Source organism: Sinohyriopsis cumingii, chromosome 6 (assembly GCF_028554795.1).
Source record: "Sinohyriopsis cumingii isolate HCF-2022 chromosome 6, ASM2855479v2, whole genome shotgun sequence".
In the NCBI taxonomy this organism is placed as follows: Eukaryota; Metazoa; Mollusca; class Bivalvia; order Unionida; family Unionidae; genus Sinohyriopsis; species Sinohyriopsis cumingii.
Genome location: NC_142966.1, coordinates 91,261,550 through 91,284,172, shown reverse-complemented (window position 1 = coordinate 91,284,172; position 22,623 = coordinate 91,261,550). Strand labels below are relative to the sequence as shown.

The 22,623-nt window shown below is 37.2% G+C and overlaps 1 protein-coding gene across 1 annotated transcript; it reads right to left on the bottom strand.

The window, feature by feature from the left end:
* Positions 1–788: 788 nt before the first annotated feature.
* On the bottom strand, positions 789–22,391 carry LOC149797437 (uncharacterized). The gene is made up of 6 exons (XM_089962235.1): positions 21,485–22,391; positions 20,803–20,924; positions 15,143–15,255; positions 12,005–12,187; positions 11,303–11,414; positions 789–6,322 (listed from the first exon to the last, which is right to left on the bottom strand). The coding sequence occupies exons 1-6, from the start codon at positions 22,036–22,038 to the stop codon at positions 4,623–4,625; spliced, it is 2,784 nt and encodes a 927-aa protein (XP_089818361.1). The 5' UTR covers positions 22,039–22,391; the 3' UTR covers positions 789–4,622.
* Positions 22,392–22,623: the final 232 nt, after the last annotated feature.

Below are 22,623 nucleotides of genomic sequence, written 5' to 3'. Positions count from 1 at the left end.
GTTTGTATGTAAGTATAGATTGTCTATAAACACTTCGTTTTGTGATTGCGTGGTAGGCCTACGTTTGTTTGGGAGTATACTTTTGCCGTTAGATAGCGGGGGGGGGGTCAATTGGATATCAGCAAATTTTAACATTTCTCATATAGAGCTAAACATTTTTCAACATGGAAACAGTCTCTAACAATCCCCAAGTTAATATTGGAGTTCCAGTTTGGCTCTCAAATAATCATCATCTACATATTAAACCGATGGATATATATATATGTCTTTGTCTTCAACAGAAGCTAAAATTTAAAACCTTTATCCATTCTCTTGTGAGAGCATGTGTTTGAGGGTATAGGGATGTGTCTATAAACACTTAATACCCATGTATGTAATAGTGTGTGTGTGAGGGTATAGGAATGTGGCCATAAACACTTAATACCCTTGTATGTGATGGTATGTTTGTGTGTATCTAAACACTCCTACACTTTGTGTTAGTGTGTATGGTGTGTATTTGAAATGTAATGAAAAGTGGGTGCTGGATAACATATGTGGTACGCATTGTAATCTAAAGGCAATTGCAGGATAATATATGTTATATGATGGATTGCACTTTAATATTTTGTTTGGCATAACCAATCCCGCTGTCCCCCAATTGGCACCCCCATGTTAACTTATGGTGTAATTAAAATTTGCGTTTGACGGCAAGAACTACAAAAGAGCCATGGGGCACAACGGGAATTTAACATTGATGTTATGACTGTATGGTCTTTAACTAAATAATAGAAATAAGCGAAGCCAACACGTTTAGTAAAATTAACAAATAATTTATTTCTCTAAGTTACAAAGTGACCAGTTTAGAGGAAATTACAGTATCATGACTTAAATCCCAAATAATCTGAAATGTTAAATCACAAGTCCAAAAATTTAGAACGTTTCCAAGGAATTCCAACATTGAATATGCTGATGTACCAATGGTCTTGATATATCACAATGATATAATCCAGAATGTCGCTGAATGAACTCACAATAATCCCACTATAGTGTTTTATTCTAAACAGGCTATGAGCACTTTGTAATTCCAATGAATAATTTAAATAAATGATTCCTCTCAAATTATAACTGAACACAACAGTAAATTATTCCACAGACTAAACTTAAAAATGTATAATTGAGTATGTATGTATGTAAACAAGTTCGTTTCCAGAACATTCGTAAAAAGGTTAGACCTTAAAATCAAATCGAAGAAAACATCTGCTTAAAATGACAAAAGTCACGTAGGACAAATTTCTATTCTCAATCACAGGCAAAGGTCAAGTACACAATATAGATTAAATACATATAACACATTGGGAATGATTTTCAAGTGTACCCTGATGTCTTCCGCATGTTATCCAACGGCGGAAGATTAATAACCCTTGCGTCCCATATTGCCTCCCGCATATTAAACTTCGGACAATTTGAAATAGAATTTCCCGTATGTACCCAGCGTGACTCGTTACCATATAACCTCATTTGAGGTCAGCCACTTATAACAATGTTACCATTTACTCTCATTGTTAAAACTATGAACCTCTGTCACATAGAATTTCCTGTTATGCACCATAGAGGCTCCCAATGTAAACCTAATGGTTATACCCCCAACAGGCTCGTATAACTACTACTTTAGTTACTGTGATAAATTTAAATCTTCTTAAATTTTGTGTTTTAATTTATTTATGTATTTATTTATGTATTAACTCACTTTAAAATTCATTTATTTTCACACATGATTTTTTATAAATGTGTGTTGATAATTGATGTTTTGATTGATGGATTAATAGATATGCATTGTTTAAGTTTGTAAGATTCAGATTCACTCGGACGATAATCAATTTCGTATGGCTGTCAACATAATAATGTTACAAATATTGCTTTTAATGTTTTGATTACTAATTATTAGAACTGACAAAAAAGCTGGCAAATAACAGAACTGGTCATGTGGTTTATAGTATATATAAAACTAGCAGGAAGTTTATAGTTTCAGATTTGATCGAAGTGAATAACAGCAGTTGTAATGATTAAATGGTCTATTGGTGAAACCATATTAAATGAATCATGACAGTTCCCTTGCAGGATGAAATCATAGTCGGAAAATAATCATGACAGTTCCATTGCAGGATGAAATTATGTAAAAAATAATCATGACAGTTCTAATTCAGATAAAATCGTAGTTACACGTTTGGCTGTGCTCTCAATAACCCTGGAGCTCAGGTGATAAACTCGCGACAATAGAGTGTGACACATACCTTTTCTAGTAGGGAGTCTCCAAGGCCGATAAATCAAACCCACACCAATAATTATATTGACTGGCGGTTTAGGGGCTGATATCGCCTATTCGATAAAACCTGCAAAAATCTGCTGCCACTCTCATCTGTACACCTGTACACATCGGTGTATGTTTTATACACTTATCAGCATTTCTCGCGGCTGCTGAGCTACCGTCTCTAAATGAATTAGAGCGGTCTGCAATTTAAATATAGACATTAACAATTATTAACTAAGGACAGCCATTTAATTAATCTGGTCTCTCAATTGATTTATTGGGGTCTCTAATTGATTTATAAAGCTCCCTATTTCTTTTGAAGAGTTCTCTAAGAATAGAGACCTCTGTGTTGAATTCAATCAACGACATTTTTTGGTAAACCGCGTTTTGAGTGTTATAATCGTCTGCATTCGCAGACAACCTCGTTCCAGTTCCTGTGCACGTGAGATCGCAGATAACCCCCACGCCCACCCCATAATGCACTGTTGACATGAAGCTACCAATGAATCACTACAGTTCAGGGGAGATGCATCCAAATAAGCTGTTATGGATAAAAAGTCAGAGTTGTGCGAATGATATCACCGCCTGACCAATCGGGAGATACATATTTACTAGTTAACGGCGAATGATACTGGCTTGTCAATTTAGACCTGGTAATAGTGAATGGTTTATATGGACGTTTACCAACACTCAAGCAGACCGAGTTTGTTCAATTAAGTTGATATGGTAAAAAGCCAAAAAGCTTCGACATACGTCGAATATTGTAAATTCGCTTATATTCATGCTAATATATTCAACATCGTGAACTGCTTATTAATAAGTAGATCTGACTGGCACCGATTCGAGTTCGTGTTATCTTGACCTTTTGATTCACCAATCCAATTACAGCTTTCATACCACTGAAAGTGAAAACTACACTTGAAAATCTAATAACTATAGATAAATATCCCTAGCACGAAATGCGGTTCTATATTTGATAGGCTACTAAAAGTAATTGGGAGGGGAATTCCACAGGTCACCTGAACATGACCTTGTACCGGTGCCTGTCAGATCTCATTGTAATCATAGTTTTCTTCCCACCAAATATCCTTTTAATCAGATTGTTTTCGTGAGAAACAAATTTGGTGGTTATACTTTAAAACCCCGAAAAATAAAGGAAAATATATATTTTCGTCGATGCTTAAATTTGCAAATATATCTCTCATGGAAAAATTGAAAATGGTGTCTTCATTGGTTTTCGAGTTTTCAGCATACGCAAAATTCTAAGTAATTGATGCCTTTATTACAGATTCAAGGACAATGGTTAAGAAATTGATGGAAGTGGGCATCTTTAAAAAAAGGCATTTTTATTTGGCAATGAAAGACTTGTGGGCAATCTCACTGTCATGGTCACAAGTTTTGATTCATACAGCAAAAATCTCTAAGCTTAAACATGCATCTATGTAGCATAAAACTGTATTTAACACTGGTGTCATAAATAATTTCATTAGGTGTATTCTTTGCCTAAATACACACACACATGACACAGTGCGCTTAATGTAATTATCATAACAGCGCAACTAAATTATGTAATTATGGTATACAAATGTTGATTTACCTTGGGGAACATTGATTCCACGTTGAATGAAAATTTAAAATCGTTATCATTTGTTAGCCTTTTATGTTATCAAACCATTAACAGTACAACGAATTTTAGCTTTCCCATATTGAATTATCTTATGGCTTATATGGCTTTTTCTTGGGGAAGGGGACATATTTTATTTTGTTTTTCTAAAGTCACAATATTGGTAACAACCCATGACTCACGTTTTCACATGATTAACACAATGCTGCAAATGATAAAATATATCTCCTAAAAACTACAAACGTATCTCAGTACGTGAAATATAAACATTAACTCTCATTTCTGCTAATGCAAAGGATAAAAACATATTGAAATCCAAATCTTTCAAGATGTCCAAAAATCTCTCATTATGTTAACGAATGTCCTTCGCAGTAACTTCCATCCGTGACATTTGTTAAACAGACTGCATAGTCTGAAAGCCAAATCAATTAATGTCAATATTTTCATGTATTTTGATACTGCAATTACATTAGACATTATCTGCTTGCAGCAAAACGGACTTTGGTTTCTTATATTCATCGGAGATGACTTAAGTTATATCATATTTATCGTGATTGACTTCAGTTTTATCAGATTTATCGTCAATAATTTCATTTTTCTCGGATTCATCGGCGACTCGGTCCTTTTGATACTAATACAGAGAGTATATATGTTCCCAAATCTGTGTCACATAATAAATGCTCGGTTTGGTATGATCATACTTTCTGCTGTCTACTTATTCCTTTTCTTTGGAACCCTCTCCCCTAAGTATTTCCTGGTTGAATCATACTTTGATCTACCCTTTCGCACCCGTGTAAAGGACCCAACTGCAACTGGCCCCCTCCCTGTCTCGATAAGTTTCCCCGACGGCTGAGTAGTTATGGTCGGTATGTACTCTTTCATATCTCCATCACTGTCCCAGATCTCCAAATCCGCTTCCAACTTGCTCAGGTTGGGATCGGCTGTGTCCATTTGTTGCGTCCTTTTTGTCTGCCCAACCGGAATATTGCTACTAGCTGCAGGCAAATCACCATCACGCAGCCCGTCGTCTATTGTTTTGTCAATCAAACCACGAGATAAGTCATGCCGAAGTTTAAACTCAAGATTTTTTTGAAAGACTTTGTCACCTATATCTGTATATTCCTGAGATCCGTTCTCTTTGTATGCATCCTTCCTGTTATGTGGATCTTGTAAATGACTGATGAAAATATCCACTTTGTCAATATTTTCCTTCTCTTCAAAAACTCTTTTACTTTCGTTCATCTCGGAGTCTAATTCGAGTACATCAGTGTCAATATTTATTCTTTCCTGGGATGGATTAATCACATCAAATTTATCATCAGTGATTAGGTTTCCGTCAAAATTTTCAACATCCGTAGTGACTCTGTCTTGACTTGTTGGTTCAACTTTATCAGAATCGCTACTGGTTTTTGCGTTATTTTGAATTGCATGAACTGTGTCTTCAATGGTATTTGTTTTGTCATTACCAGAAGTATTTGAATCTTTCTCAGTTGTAACCAAATTTCTTATATATCTCGGTTTGACTGATGCAGCAAACCTTGCATCATTCTTGGAAGGTAATTCTGGTATATCTTCTCTGTACTCTGTTGTTTTCATGAGATCTTTGATGCACTTCTTTACGCTAATTTTCTTGTTTTTTCCCTTCTTCCTTGTTGCCTTCTCCTCCTCTTTCTTCCTTTCATCTGCGGTAACTTTTTCTATATTTTTGCTTTTATACCTGTCCTCCTTCAAGGCTGGCAAAGTCTGGGAAATTCTAAGAATCTCCTTCCTCACGTCCTCTGTTTCCCTCATTTTGCCTGCCTCGTCAATGTCAGGTTCTGGCGAGAAACCTTCGTCTGAATCATCCGAAGAAGACGCCTCTCTAAACGTATGTAGAACCGTGTCACTCGCATCCGCTTTGCTTTCATGCATCTGCATCAGCCTTGGACTGAGGTTTTCCTGAGACTTCATAAAGAATGATCCGCTCCCCTCTAGTATGAATTCAGTTTTGTCCTGGGTTTGCTTTTCCGTAATGGACGACGCTATCACTGGAATCTGAACGTTGTCATCGCTTTCACTTTCGTCACCTTCAGAATCATTTGTATCCGTTTGTTTTTCAACATATGGGGTTTTAACTACCGTTGTTTCGGAATCAAGTATTTCCGGATTCTTCTCTTCTTTTGTGTTTGATTTTTCCCTTTTAACTTTACTGAGCACTTTCGTTTTTCTCCGTAAAATTATTTCCTGAAATGTGGTAGTTTCGTACTCTATTATCTGACCATCGCCGTCCTCCCCATTTTTTTGGTATTTCTTAACGCACACGAATTTGTGATTGTCCTGGCCTGCTGGCATCTCAGGAACTCTATTTGGAGGGTTTCCATGTGAATTCGATGTCATGGCCCTGGTCCTAAATACGTCTCCTTCCTTTGGAACTGAAACAACGCAAGTAAGAAAGTGTATGCCGCATATTTTTGTGAATATCTCGCTATAGTAAATGTTTCAGTGAATTAAATTCAGTGATTAAAATATATTTTACAATCAGAACACTTGCCTGGATATTCCTTATTCTTAGAAAAGAAGAACGTCGTTTTCGTACTATCCTGACTTGTTACAAAAATTCAGTGCATACTTTACACAGAAACGCAAATTATGGCCATACATTTGAGAATGAATGCTAACAACATGGCAGTATATCTTTTTTGACTGAATTCAATGATCGAGTTTAATGGTACATCAACACATTAAAAAGTCTATTTAGTGCAAAGGCAAAGATTGTAAAGCGTCTTGCCCAGAAAGGCGCAATACTGTACCCGACCGAGTTTGTCTAGGCAGGAATCAAACCCACAAGCCAATGTTTATGAGTGGAGCATGCGCACATCTAAACCACCATAGATATGTGATATATCTTACTGACTACTGCTCATATTCTCTGTAACAAATTATTCCTGCATCAAAACGTTTGATGAAAATATCTGCCTCAGTAAGCGAGTTGACCTCCTTAAAGTGAGCAATAAGATAGTGTAAACTCATGATCAAGGGGACTCAGTGATGATAACGCTGAATTGTACAACAGTTCCTCAGAAAGATACTAATTTGTAGATGAGTTAAGATCAATACAGCTTCAGTAGTCCAAAATTGTCCAGAGGGTATTAAAGCGTTTCGGATGTTCGGTTAGTGGACAAAGTACAGTGTACGATAAAAATTAGTATATGGAAAAAAAACGTGTCTATTCAACAGTAGAGCCTATAGGATCTGAATGTGTTATAACACTGGTCAACAGTGAAATCATTACTGACTTAAAAAGGCCCTAATCTGTAGTATTTTGGTGTGCCGAACACGAATATAACCGTGAAAAATTTGTATGGCTCTCGTTTTGAAGATATTCATATACCTCATTTTCTATGTTTCACTGTGTAAATTTCTCCAGTAGGACTGCAGCAACATCCGGAATAATGATGTAACATTGCATAATACCATCATGCTCACATCATCCACAGTTGATTGCATCATTTTCTGATGCAATGCAATACTAATGCCATGCGGCTGCTGAAGTAAGTTGACGTCAGCAGTGTACTATACATGTGTAGGCCTATTATACTAATGCCAGGCGGCTGCTGAAGCTGACGTAAGCAGTGTACTATATAAAGCCCAATCAGATAGGTTCAGCATTTAAAATATTTTAGACGTTGTGCGAGACAGTTCAAGCTACTGTTACATAAAACTTATTATTTTATCCATTTACGTACAATAAAGAACAGTAATGCCTCGAAAGTGTGTTAATACCGCGGACAATTTTTGCTATATTTTTGGGGAAGTGACATTTGCCAACCAGAAGAAAAGTATCAATTCTCAAGTGAAGAAGGCATATCATCTTTACTTCGGATGCAAGGTTGGTGACCAAGACAAGCCTTGGGCTCCGCATATATGCTGTGCTACATGTACAACACAGCTTTCACAGTGGTTGAATTGCAAAAGGTCATCAATGCCGTTTGCAGTCCCAATGGTGTGGAGAGAGCCAAGCAACCACCTAAATGACTGTTACTTCTGCTTGGTTCCTCCTCTTTCCGGCGGAATAACGAAGCGAAAGAAGTCGAGAATAGTCTACCCAAACATTCCGTCTGCATTGAGACCAGTTCCACATGGTGAGGGTCTTCCTATTCCAGAACCTCCAGCAGAATATTCTCTTGATTCATCTGACGAAGACAAAGGTGAGTCGACCTGTTCTTCTCCTGGTCCATCAGCATGCAGTGATCCAGATTTTCACTGTGGTGCATCATCAACCCCACACAGAATAACACAGGAAGAACTAAATGACCTGATTTGTGATTTGGACTTATCAAAGAACAAGGCAGAATTGCTAGGATCAAGACTCCAACAATGGAATCTTCTAGAAGAAGATGTCACAATTACTGCATATCGAAAGCGCCACCAGCAATTGGAGCCTTTCTTCAGAAAGGAAAGTAATCTGATATTCTGTTCCAATATTGAGGGCCTCATGAATGCTTTAAAAATCACTCATGACCCACAAGAATGGAGACTATTTGTGGACTCTTCGAAACTGAGTCTCAAGGCTGTGCTTTTGCACAATGGAAACATTCTTCCATCTATTCCAGTAGCGTATGCTGTCCACATGAAAGAGACATACGATAACTTAAGGCAGCTACTGAATTCCATTGAGTATAACAAGTACAGCTGGCACCTCTGTGGTGATTTGAAGGTAGTTGCCCTTTTAATGGGACTGCAGCAAGGATATACAAAATACATGTGTTTCTTATGCGAGTGGGATAGCCGAGCAAGGGAAATGCACTACATGAGGAAGGAATGGACTCACAGGCAGAATGTAGCCATTGGAGAGAAGAATATCCAACACCCAGCTCTGGTTGAGGCTCAGAAAATCTTGCTACCACCCCTTCACATCAAACTAGGTTTGATGAAGAACTTCGTGAAAGCCATTGACCGGACTTTGCCAGCATTCCGATACCTGCATGAAAAATTCCCTCGACTCAGCGAAGCAAAGATTAAAGAGGGAGTTTTTGTGGGTCCTCAGATTCGAGAGCTTTTCAAAGATGACCGGTTCAACAACTTGCTGGAAGGTGACGCGAAACAAGCATGGAATGCTTTTCGCCTAGTTTCTACAAACTTCCTCGGAAACGTTAGGGCAGAAAACTATAAGGAACTAGTAGAAGACATGTTGATGAAGTATAAGAAACTTGGCTGCAATATGTCTCTAAAGATTCACTTCCTTCATTCCCATTTGGATTTCTTTCCTAGCAACTGTGGTATTGTTAGTGATGAACACAGCGAACGTTTTCATCAAGATATCGCAACAATGGAACAAAGATACCAGGGAAAATGGTCCACTACAATGCTGGCTGACTACTGCTGGACACTCCTCAGAGATGCTCCCGAACAGCTGTACAAGAGACAGGCGAAGAAATCTAAGATGTAGTCAATGACTTGATTTTTTATAGGTAGGCTATTACAGTTGACCTTTTACTATTGGAATGCATTTCGTTATGTAAACATTAATTTCTTGCAGATTACAAAAAAACTAGAGCCAATTTTGCAATTTGACTGTCATATTCGTGTTCAGCACATAAAAATTGATAAGAATTGACTAATTTTATTTCAGTAACATGACTTTTGTAAAAATTTGTTGTCCAGTGTAACAGGGAATCCGATTGATCTTATTATATACAAAATGTTGTCCATATTGTTAAAGAATACAGAAGGCATGAAGTTTAAGGAAAGACCATATTTGCTGTCGTATTTTACAGATGATGCTACTCTAATTATTCATGCTGTTTTTTTTTTAAATCCACATCTAAAGTATATTCTTTGCAAGAAATTCAGGACTTAACATTGCCAAAACAGGCGCAGTTTGAAAGGAAGTAAGACTGAATTTATGTTACCTTGCATACAGTTTTCGGTGTATCTGAATAAAATTGTAAACATTTCGAAAATAAAACTGAACTGATAAATTCTTTTAAACATTAGGTTAATCTATCCATAATAGCAAAAATTAATTATTTGTTCGTCTCGCTATCACCCCCCCCACACACACACACACACACAGACACACGCACACACACAAAAGTTTGGGGAGAATTAAATCAATACTACTTTCATGCTTATATGACAGCCAAAAAAGTGGACAAACGAAAATTTTCGGTTCAAAACTTTTCTAAATGTGAATTAGTCACAACAGATATTGAAAAATGTTTATCATCTTTGAAAAATAACACGGTTTCATAGAGTTCGAAATCTAGAATAATATGTTTCAGTTTGTTTCATTGTGAAATATGTGAGGTTCAATTACTATTCCTATTAGGAGATGACATTCTGATAAACTTATTTTTTTTAAAAACTCCAAAAATGTTGGTGTTGTGTTATATTGGCTTAAAAATATTATTATAGAAAAAGTATACCACAGTCAGGAGAAGATTGTATGAAAACAAAATGGATGAATAAGGGTTAACAAGGTACTAGCTTTTCTATTAAAAAAAATGCTACCGACGTTAGTGGTGTGCTTACAGGCTATTATTGATTTAAACCTAAATATGGTCCATCACATAATGTATTTCCTTTCAAAGTATACATCAATGTGTCATTGAAGTTACAGTTAGATATAATTATTAATGCCACACCCTTCATCAATTTCCAATTATAAATTATGTTTCGTAGCAATAAATCGTGTAAAGACTTAACAACGTAATTTTCAGATCCGATTTTAAGCCAGCTGGTGAAACAACAATGAAGATGAATTTTCAGTTTGAATATGGATTGTTGCCAAAAATAATGTATTCAAGTGTTTTTTTACAAAATAATCGAAATTACAATGGTTTCATTATCGTGTTTTACTTAACATTTTACTATTTAATTCATTTTTGCACAAAACAAAATTGTCTGATATCTATAAATGCACGTTTTGTAACAGTGCCCTGAAACAATGCTGTATTTGTTTTGGGAAAGTAATATGATAGCTAGGTTATGGAATGCCGGGTCCCATTGGAAACATTCAACACATGGTGTAATCGAAGGATTTATCACAAAGTATAATACCCACACAGTCTCGGCAAAGAAGTCACTCTGAGCGCCCATAGTTTAATAGTCTAGAGGACTTACCTCTGAAAAGATACGTAATGGAATCGAGAACATTCTCTGGCAACGTGTTCTTTCTCACACCTCATTATAAAATAGAGTTTCGAAATACACAACTACAGCACTCGTTTTTCAAAAATCAGCGTAGTCGCAAAGATCTTGTAGTTTTTAGTTAACGGTATCAAATTTCCTGAGTCTGACCTTTCTCCTGATGAATCGATTATTGCGATAATCGGAGTTTCCGTGATCAAGACTTTACCATAATACTTAATTATATTACTGCTTCATTTATCTTTCATAAGTGAACTTACTCTGAAATATTTCCTGTCTCTGACAGACCGCATCCTGGAAGGCACCGTGCAGAAACAGGTCATCTGAATCAAATCGAACTTCAAAATCATCATATGTCGACACACGATGCAGCTGAAACAAGTAAACTGGTTTCCATTTTATTGGAGTCGAAGAGATCAGAAGACGTCTTATAACGTAATCTCAAAGAAGCGCGCAATCGATATGTCTTCAAAGGGAAAGTGGCTGAAAGCTAGGCTGGCAACTGATGATAATTTTGAGTAAGGCAGTATTGATAGTATTCGTGTCGTTAAGTTTGCCAAGCAAGGTTTTCTAAGGGCCCAGAATCTTTTCAGAACTAAAGAGACATTGTATTCGGCTCCAATTACTAAACAGAGTGTTCAGTAACTCAATTTAAAGACTAAAGTTATGTCAATACAGCACGGATACCCGCCATTGGTATGATGCAATCGAAGGCCTATGTTAAAGGTCAAGGGAATATTTCTCTCTTAAAAGTAGTCGGAAATGAGAAAATCGAACATGACTCATAACAAATTTTTATTTTTTATTTTTATTGTGAAATGTGCCTCGTATTCTAACACCTAAAGAATTTACATCCTTCTTGAATTAAGAATATTGTATGCCACAAAGAACAATGAGATTGTATTTTCAGTGAATATTAAGTTTATTCGCGGTTAGGGGATGGTATTTTGAAAATGATTTACCTTGTATATTGCTGTTTGCATCAACCATACAGGGAAGCAAAATATACAGCACACGATATTTTCCGCTGTTACCAGTGATTCGTATTCTTCGCCGCTTGTGATGACTAATTTGGCACCAACGGCACAACACTCTGTCAGCAGGACACGCTTGCACCACCTCTGGACACATCCGTTTAAATTAATCTACATAAAAACATAAATTCATACTCAACACCGTGTTAACGGACGTCTGTTGCTACTATCAGTATACTATTCAAACATAATAAAAATTTGCAGTGATATCAAAACAGAAGAAATATCTCAGTCATTAAAATCGTATGCACACTATCTATACTAAACGAAATTTGAAATATCCAGATTAACAGGGATTTTTTTAAAAATCTGCATACAGGAGGTCCCTTTTCAGAGACAGAAAGCCTGAACTGCAGTCCGATGACAGAAAAAGGAAATTAGAATAAATTCTGACCTATAACAGAAGTTTAAAGGAATTTTCATCGTACAATAATCTTCTGAATACAGAAATGTTCAATATTATTAAATCTTCAGAATACATAAGTCTTTAGAATAAAGGATATTTCAGAATCGAGTAGTCTTCTGAATACATGAATCTTCAGGTTACGTGAATTTTCAGAATACATAAATCTTCAGGATACAGGAATCTTCACAATACAGGAAATATGTGGTACCTTATAACAAGACGCACCTTCGCTCAGCTGGTGAGGCTTAAAAGAGCGTGTCCATAACAACCTTGCTCACTATTGTTCAACCGTAAAGGGGCGTGTGCATGACAACCTTGCCCGCTTTTGTTCAACCGTAAAGGAGCGAGTGCATGACAACCTTGCCCGCTTTAGGAACGTGTGCATGACAACCTTGCCCGCTTTTAAAGGAGCGTGTATATGACAACCTTGCCCACTTTTGTCCGGCCTTAAAGAAGCGTGTACATGACAACCTTGCCCACTTTTGTCCGACCTTAAAGAAGCGTGTACATGACAACCTTGCCCACTTTTGTTCAACCGTAAAGGAACGTGTCCATAACAACCTCGCCCGCTTTCGTTCAACCGTACTGCGTACTGTCTTACCTGTGCATGACAACCTTAACCGCTTTAGGAGTATGTGCATGACAACCTTGCCCGCTTTTGTTCAACCGTAAAGGAGCGTGTGCATGACAACCTTGTCCGCTTTTGTTCAATGACAACCTTGCCCGCTTTCGTTCAACCGTACTGCGTACTGTCTTACCTAATTCCAAAAAATGCAACTGGAACAACAGATCCACACCAAGTTCGGTCTAGTTTTCCAGGCTTGTGTCTCGTCTGATGACACCTATCAACTGTACGTCAATTGTACCAAATGTTTGCTTTAACGTTGACTCATGACAAATCCTAAGAACATATGTAGGCAGTAGCAGCAATTATTTTCAGACTCTAATAAATAGAGGATCTCTACGTTTTTTAGTGAATGTAAGGATATATTTCACGAATGAAGTGGAAACATTGACAATACAATCTGTACCCACTTCATGAAATATTTTCTGATATCAACTCTAAAAATGTTGATTTTCTTTTTCTTAAATATTTTTCAGGCAACACCTTCGATGTGCATATATTTGTTTATAAATCCACCATGTGTCAGTTATTAATGGCTTCATTACCTCATCCATAAAAAGCTAAGAAATGTTACAATAATTTTTGGACAGGGACTTTTATTTTAAAACTTTACATTGCACATATAGCGCTTCAGGTTGTCTATTTTGTCAAAATAATGTCTGTTTTCGTACAATACGAATAAACTTTAAATTTCGTTAACCCATTTTTTTTTTGTTGCGTAAATTGATAGGGTAAACATTGCTGGAGTGGAGGCAGAATATTATAGGAACGTGACAGAACGGTCCGACAGACTTCCGAACGCAACATAATTAAACAACGAATTTAATCATTGTGAGTTTACTTGTCAGAATTTGAGTTTCTATTTTTGTTGTTTTCTGCATTCAAATGTAGATTTTTGTGTTGTGGCAAGCGTAGTCTATTTCGGTAATATACATTATACCAAATTTTGTATTGACGCTTAATTTCAGGTGGAATCATCTCTCATTAATTCTCGATTTCTCCATCGTTTTCGGGTATGATAAGAATTTTGAGGGGTTTTAAACTCGCTACTTAAACAATTTTATTAATATATTTAATCAAGAGCTTTTTGTTTCCTACACACATCTTGAGAGAGAGAGAGAGAGAGAAAGAGAAAGGGCGTGTAAAAGAAAAGAAGACAAATTAAATAGGCCTAAATAAGCAAATACAGTTCAGAATAACATACATAATGGCAGATATGCTTCCTAAATGGAAAAAAGAAAGTAGTTCCAAAAGTGATATTGCCAATGTGGCGATAGAAATGGTATCGCCACTGTAGCGATGTCATTTTTCTGCCATTGATATATTTGAATATCTCGTTATGAAATATATAAGACTAGGGCGACCAAATGACTTCAGCAACACCTTTCTATGGAATTTCACACATCTTTGTAAATGATACTGAAAAACAATGTCGAATCACATCATTATAAGGCACGAAATCCAAACTTGTTCAGGATTTGTTTCTACTCATAAAAGACACATATCTAGCACCTAAAAATATTGTGTTTGACTTCCGAATGGATTCGCGGGAAAGGTGTTGATGGAATGATTCAGGCATAGCATGCAGTTGCTTTACCTTCAAGCTAGAAAATGCTAATGTGATTTACGATATCTACCGGATCCTAAATTCCCAAAGCTTGTTTGAAATTAACAGACCTCCAATTCACCAAATATCTCCCCAATTTCTTTATTAACTGAGTTTTTACATTCTCTAGAATGTGTATATTTAAAACATAAACAATATTTTATTATACTTAGAGCATAGTCATACAATTTAAATATCTCAGACTCAAAATAACTTGAAACCAGATTTGAATGTCTCTGAAACTATTTAAATAACGGCATACAATTTAAAACGTATCGTGTATACGTTAGATCGAACTGCATCGACTCGGATCTGCGGAAGGATAATCTGATAAGGTAAGAAACATACCTTGTCTAAAGCGGAATTCAATATTTGAACAGTTTTAACAATCTAGTGATATCCATTTAACTTTTTTCTTTTCCAGCTTACCTCGACACTGAAGTGTCTCTGATTGTGCATTGAGTCCATGGCACGTGTGAATGTGGTGTATAGCCGGTCCCCTAGGGTGTCCAGGTTGGGATCCAACATCACCAGGCAAGGCGCTTAAACACGGAATATAAAAGTTCTCAAAAACTGTAAATATGTTTATCAGATATGAAATTTATTAAACAAGTTTAATATTTTTATACCATAAGTTGTTTGAATAGAGTTGTATATTGTTTATTTGTATGAGTTTCATGAACTGTACATAAATACGAGTTATAAAATCCCTTTTTAATCCCCAAAACATAGGACCTTTGCGTTCCTTTGTGACGATGCTATCAGATGTTAGTATGCATTATGTTACAATGTGTGACATAGGGGCTCCGAGCGGCCAAGTAGTCTAAAGCGCTCACCGTTACAGATCATTCCTATCTGTGACGTTCTGTCGTATTGGGGTGGGGCTCTCCCAATATAATTTAATTAAATTAAATTGAAAGTTCCACCCTGGCTCGTTAGGTTAGAAAGTTAAATTAGTGATGATGTAGATTTACAGCTCTGAGCCCCCAGTCAGCAATGCCGACGGTTAAATTATAGAGAACACGAAGATGAAATTCAATCAATAACAATTTAATAAATGTGATAATTTAAAAACGATAACTTCCAATCACTCGTCTTTCCCTCGACCACGTGACAGCCTAATTCATCCCGTGATTTACAGTGTGAGTTCGATTTTCCCCCGTCCTTGCATCTACTCATCTATTTCTTCCCGCTGATTCTTCCTTCTTTCCGTTCCTCTAACTCCTTCTTTGTCTCTGTTTCCTCTCTACTATCTCCTCCAGCTTCGCTCCAGACTTCAACTTCTCCTTTCTTCTCCTTTCCCTCTCTATTATCTCCTCCAATTCCGCTCCCAGACTTCACTCCACCTTCTTCTCCTTCCCTCCTTTCCTCCGTCTCTCTATCCAAGACAACGGGACCAAACTTTAACTGGTCTGTCCCTCAAAGCTTCCTGTGAAAAACCACAAGGCGTTAACAAATGTTTTATCGAACCTCACCTCACACTATAACGACAATTAACCATCAGATAGCTGTCACTGTTTCGGCCACGCATGCACACACATCGAAATTCCCACACACTTCTTGCAGGGTAAACAATGGCGTAATAACACAGTATCAGCGAATTGTTATACAGACATCAATACATTGCGTCACGTCAGTATATACACATATATATTTAATCTCATCGTACTACAATCTGACAAAATCAGACGCATGTCTGTACATTACAAATATTCAACAATGGCAAAATCTATAATCATCTGAACATATGTGTTAGTCTACTATAAAATACCCACATAATAAATTACAATATTAACTCTTACGACGGCTAGCAAGCTATATAATTCTTTACAAATATCAACTCATTCCTTCAAAATATGCAAACATATTAACAAAACAAAGTAATTCTTCGTACTACGATTCTAGTAATAATAAAGTATACATACGACCTACAATTAAAATGCAGTTGCATTCCACAAAGACCGAACAAATATCTACTGACCTTTTGAAGCTTTCTGTACTTAGATCTTCCCGCTCTAAGATTTTCCCGCCAATAACGAATGGCTATTCGGAGTTACGCTAACCTCTTCTCTGGGTAATTTCTCTCAGCGAACTAACTTTTGCCGGAAAACGCAGGGATATCATTCTACCCAAATCAAGGTCTCCCCCTATCTCGATTCTGATTGGGTGGCGCTGTGCCCCTGTCCAATCGTCTTAGCGGCCAGTTCAACCTGTCTGTCTGTTTGCAGGGGAAAGAAGTTAGGACACTCCCACTTCTTCATGCAATTTCTTTTGATCTGGGAACATTTCGACACCTAGGTGATAACTGGCTATCGGGCGCCTCGCAACTCCGATGTCCGGTCCTTCGATTCTAGCCACAACAATCTTACGTAACGGATTAGTGCTAGCCTTCGGCAATGTTCGACATCAAACAATGACCCGTCAGAATTACCTTGATTATACATGTTTCAAACTGGGCTACTCTGGGTCGGGGTAAACATGACACTATCTCACCTCTGTCTGCATGGGTTCGAGCCTCGGGTTTGGTCAATGTGGGTATGTGAGAAAGCTTACCAGTAGCTTCTCGTGGGTAGGTGGTTCTTTCAGGGGTTTTCCCGAGTCTTCCTACACCATTTATACTGGCCGCAATGTATGGCCTATCTTGTGCTGAAAAATGGCGTTAAACCCTACAACAACAACGTGTGACATACATTACCTGTATCAATCTGGCATTGAATAGGATAAAATTATACCGATAATCAGCAGTATCCACACTAAGTAACGTTTGCAACATGGAACAAGTTGCCTATCAAGATTGCTTTCAATTGTTTTTTGTAACTATTTACCTACAGATTAGTAACGGTTTGTCATGTAAATAAACGCTGGCCAAGCAAATTCACTGATAATGCATGAATAAAGAATAATGTATCACAGTTGGTGGCGTTTTCCATTCAGCAAACAGAAATCGACTGCAATATTATTGGATTTCAATTTTTTATCAATCAACATATCCACAGTTCAACCAAACCACCATCCCGCTTAATTGTTACAATCTGCAAGGGACACAATGAATATGTCAGATGGAGCGATAATTTTTTTATATAAAACTGTTTCCATGCAAAGATTCATTCAAAGCAGTTAGATGACTAAGTATCCGATTCTGCTTCCTCCAAACGCTTTCAGAAAAAAACGAGTCGATTAATTTCCGAAACTCAGTCAATTATATAAACTATTTTGTATGAGCTGTCTTATTTTTAGTATTTATGGGTTGCCAATGAGAGAAAATATGTAAATGAAACATTTAAAACATCATTCTACAAAGATACACCTATACAAAAATGTTAAAAATCAGGAGAAATTAACGATTTTTCTCTCGAATTTCATAATACATCAATGGCATTTAAAAGACATAAACGAAAATTCCAAAATATATTAGGATAAATCTGATAAAGACATGATTGTGAAAGTGAAGACAACGTTCCACCCACGTTGTATTAAAAGGGGTCAAGACGAGTTCAAAAGGGGTCAAGACGAGTTCAAAAGGGGTCAAGACGAGTTCAAAAGATAAGTAAAAGACTTCAGAAAAACCTAAGTGCTTGCGAAACTTAAGGCTCCATGCCGCAAGGACATAAATGCTCACTAAGCAATAATGTTTCTAAAAAGGTGTTGGATGGCGTTTTGATAGGTTTAGTGGTCGCTGAGGTACAGCCAGCGTCATCTAGGTATTTGTATAATATCACACAGCTCGTCCTTCACTGTTCGAACAAAAACGTTGTCATTTGATCGGTGATCGTCTTAAGATATCCGCGACAATTTTAAAATTTACTGGGGCTAAGGGTCGTGTGAGATTTTTATACAAGAAAAGTATCTGCCTCTTGAAATGTTAGTCTCATATGTCTGAGAATTGGCATGCGTGATCATAGACAATTTATCAACCCATAGTAGGCACAGTATTGTAGCGTATCTCTCGACCATGCAACCTCGAGTCTCTTTTTCTCGGGTTCTTGGAAAGATACTTATGTTTGAGAGAAACCCCGCTGTATCTGTCCAAGGTCTCGCGCCCCATTATGTGACAGTTCGCAGCATCAGCGAGATTTGTCGTATTTCTGGTTCCAGACAAATTTTTATTCTGAGTTGTGGCCTAGGTCGTCGACTGGAACTTATTCTGAGTCGTCGACTGGGGGCGTGATTTGAGTTGTCGTTCCTTCAATATTGGCAAAGAGACGAACATAAACAAAAAAGGAGGAGAAGAGGGATCCTCGGTAACAAGCTTCATGCTGGTAAACAAAATCTCCGTGCTTTCTTAAAAGATACTGTTCAAGTTCCCTTGTTTTGGTCCACGAAAGAACTCTACAACCAAATGTGATTGCTTCGGCTGGATCCCTTGCACTTGATCTCTAACTTATTCCACAGCACCCCACACCACCATCACAACAACACTTTACTGTATTAGATAATCGCTGGAATTACAAAGCCCCTATACATTTAAAATCAAAGATTTAACTTTAACGAAATAAAAATTTCGTGTTCCTGTGTTTTATTATTACAGTATTCCATGAAACCCTCTGAGTTGCGTCCTTGTTGCATACAAGCCCCGTGGGTAGTAAACTTAATGCATTGAGTTTCTGACACACTTGCTGAGCATGACGAGACTTTTTGAGATATACCAAAACCGGCCTTTGGGATATACTTACACCCAGGGGCTTAACCCATGGTCATCTCTCTGAAACTGTTGAGATCCTCACTCTATGACCAAATGTCCGGTTACTAGCTTGGGCATAAAAATATAAATTCTGATATGCAGTCCAATAAACATTAGCTCAAATATCATCATTATCCATTGGAGACTAAGCCCCTGGGTCGCATCTTGGAAACTATTGAAATCTCCACCTCACACACAAAAATAAGCTTACTGGGCAGGGAAAGGCCAAATGCAGACATGCAGTCAACACTGGTTCCGGGATCCATCTTTACCTTCAAAAACCTGGACCTATATGTGGGACGAATAAGTGAGAGTTGGAAATTGTGTCTTTAAAAACGCTCTAGTTCATGACTGTTTTTATGAATTGACTTTGAACTACAACCTAGCAGCTTTCTTTGTTAACGACGCGTTTTAGTTAGCACTTATGTCCTGTCCAGCACGGAGTGTTACGGATATTTTATTTATATTGTGTGCTATAGCTTTTGATCGCAGGTAATGCCTACCTGATTTTCTTGTAATAATTATGAAACATAAACAAAGCTGTTTACTTGGATTTGATTTCAACAGCTGGGTTTTTCCCTAGAAAATTCTTTTGGGTCTTATGTCAAGTGATATTAGTATATATAGGATTTGGTAAACGATATTCATTCCTGTTTAATATCAGTCTTTTTGGAATCTATGCTCAGACTTGATAGTTGTGTTCAGATATAATTTCTGAGGTAATTAAATTATTCATTGGAGTTACCTAGTATTCATTGACTTTGGAACTAAAACACTACTTTGTTATCACTGAGGACTTATTCAAAGACATTATGGATTATATCATTGTGCTCCATCAGGACATTCAAGACTACTTGCATTCATTTGGAACATTATATACTTTCAGACTTGTGATAGGATATTTACGATTAGTTGGGATTTAATTCACAATACTATAAGTTCCACTTAATTTTTTACTTTCTAAGTTAAAGAAATAAACTGTTTGTTGGGTTTTACTAAATTTGCTGGTTTCGCTTCTTACATAGTTTTAGACCTAGAGTCGTAACAGGAACGTTGCACTTCGCATCGACGTGTTTTATTTTCTTCTGCGATCACGTGGTTTATTTTCAGATTTGCGATGACGCCTGTTAATATAAATCGGAACGATGTCCTCACTTTCACAATCATCTTGTGAAATGTTTCGTTTCTGTCTTTCCTTTGTCACTGACATATTTTGATAACTGCCTTTTCTCCAGGTGTTTTTAGGAATTCTACATCGATGTCTCTTTACAGAATTATGGTTCAATTCTTTAATTAATGTATTATGGCTGTTTTCAGGTCGGACTCAAAATGTATCGACTTCTAGTAATGTGTGTGTGTGTGTGTGTGTGTGTGTGTGTGTGTGTGTGTGTGCAACATCATTCATTACCTCTCAGGGGCTGGGATTTTCCCTTTTCCTTATAAACCAGAGTGACACCAAACACAGAGACCCTGCTCGTCAATGCGCTCCTTATTTGGGACAACTCATTTTGGGTCCTCACAACAATATTCCTGGATAAAACAATATTTTTCTAAAATCATCTCCGCCTCCCCGTTTTATGGGAAAATAATCTCTTTAAAATGTTAAATCTGCTATTCTAAAAATCTTCCATTGGTTACTCATCTAAGAAATGCTGTATCATGAACCTTTCATATGATGACATGGCATTGTATTATAATTTTTTAAAGCTCTGTGTGACTTAGATGCATCGGACATTATTTTACAAAATGACTTTCTATCAAAATGTCTAGAATAAATAATCACACATGCGCAAAGTTCGTTGATTCAACAACGGTTCACACTTTCAGTCGTATTTTGAATGTATTATGCATTGTTTACCTACTAACAGCACATTACACCCACCCACCCAACAACCCATCCAATCAATTCAAATATAGTCGAGTCCAAATGACCCTAAAGTAATGGATTCACGACAGTATTTTCAATCACTGGGAGCTAGAATAATCGGATAAATACATCGTAAGGAGGATGAATCGAATTCAGTTTGGATAGACCGACAACTGGATTAATTAGGTTTGGATACTCGAAACTTTGCTGTACATGTTCTTACCATGATTTTCCATTCTCTGACACGTCCCCAAGTACGGGCGCCATAACATTCTTCCCATGGAAGAACACATTCACTTCATCCGGATCATACGTGATGTTTTCGTTCCTTTCCGAATAAAAGAGATCATTCAACTTCCGGGGATTGGCCACAAAGTCCTCCCATGGTAGAATACTCAGGCCCTTGTACCATATGTTATATTCTGCTGTAGTATTAATATTAGTGACAACCGGCTTCGTTTCCATGAGTGATCCATCGCCCTTGTTTGGGTGTCTTTGATCTTGCAGAAGTTGGTCACATCCTTTTTGTATCGGTTGCAAATTCTTGTTGCTAAAAAGAGCGTCATCCTGTGTATTCGCGTGTAAATTTAACTTCTTTGTTTTCACCAATCCCACGTTGTTGTTTGGTTTTACTTGGGGCTGTGGAATGTCGATATAGGTTACAGACCCTAGTCCTCCGAAGTAACTGTCAGTCAGCATGCTGGAATTGTTGATGTTGCTGCGGCTGACACTGGCAACATCCATGGAAGCCATAGTGATAGATTTCTGATCAGTCATACTCAAATAAACAACAAACTTTGTTAAAACAACAGCTTACATTATTACGGTTTTGTTCAGCTTTCATGCGTGATCACCGACCCTCCGTATTAAAATATCTAGCCGATCCAACGGAAAATTTGTCACGATACAATTTCTACCCCTCGAAGCTGGGACGTGGTTTCTAAGGCTTTACGGTATCTTCTTGTGCATTACAGCTAACGTTCATATACTTCAGGCACGCAAATTAACGATTTTGCCAACATGTACGTATCTGTGTCACTATGTTCGTTACCAAAATGTCGGAGTTTTAAACCTAAGATATAATCAATAGCCTATATTATAGATCGACCTCTAAACCCTTTGTCACTGTTTTGGAGTAAGAAGTACACATGCCTAGACACATGTCTAATTTGAAAAAGTCAACGATGTTTACCCTATCTAGCCACAAATATGTCCCGACTTCCAACAAACTCTAAATTTAGAGTTCAATGTCAATCACATGGACTTTATGATTAGTTGCCACTTTCACTGGTTGTTAGTTGCTTTTGTTGTGTAGAGTAAATTTTTCATTAAATTTTGGAAGACTTATTTAAATGACTAGGT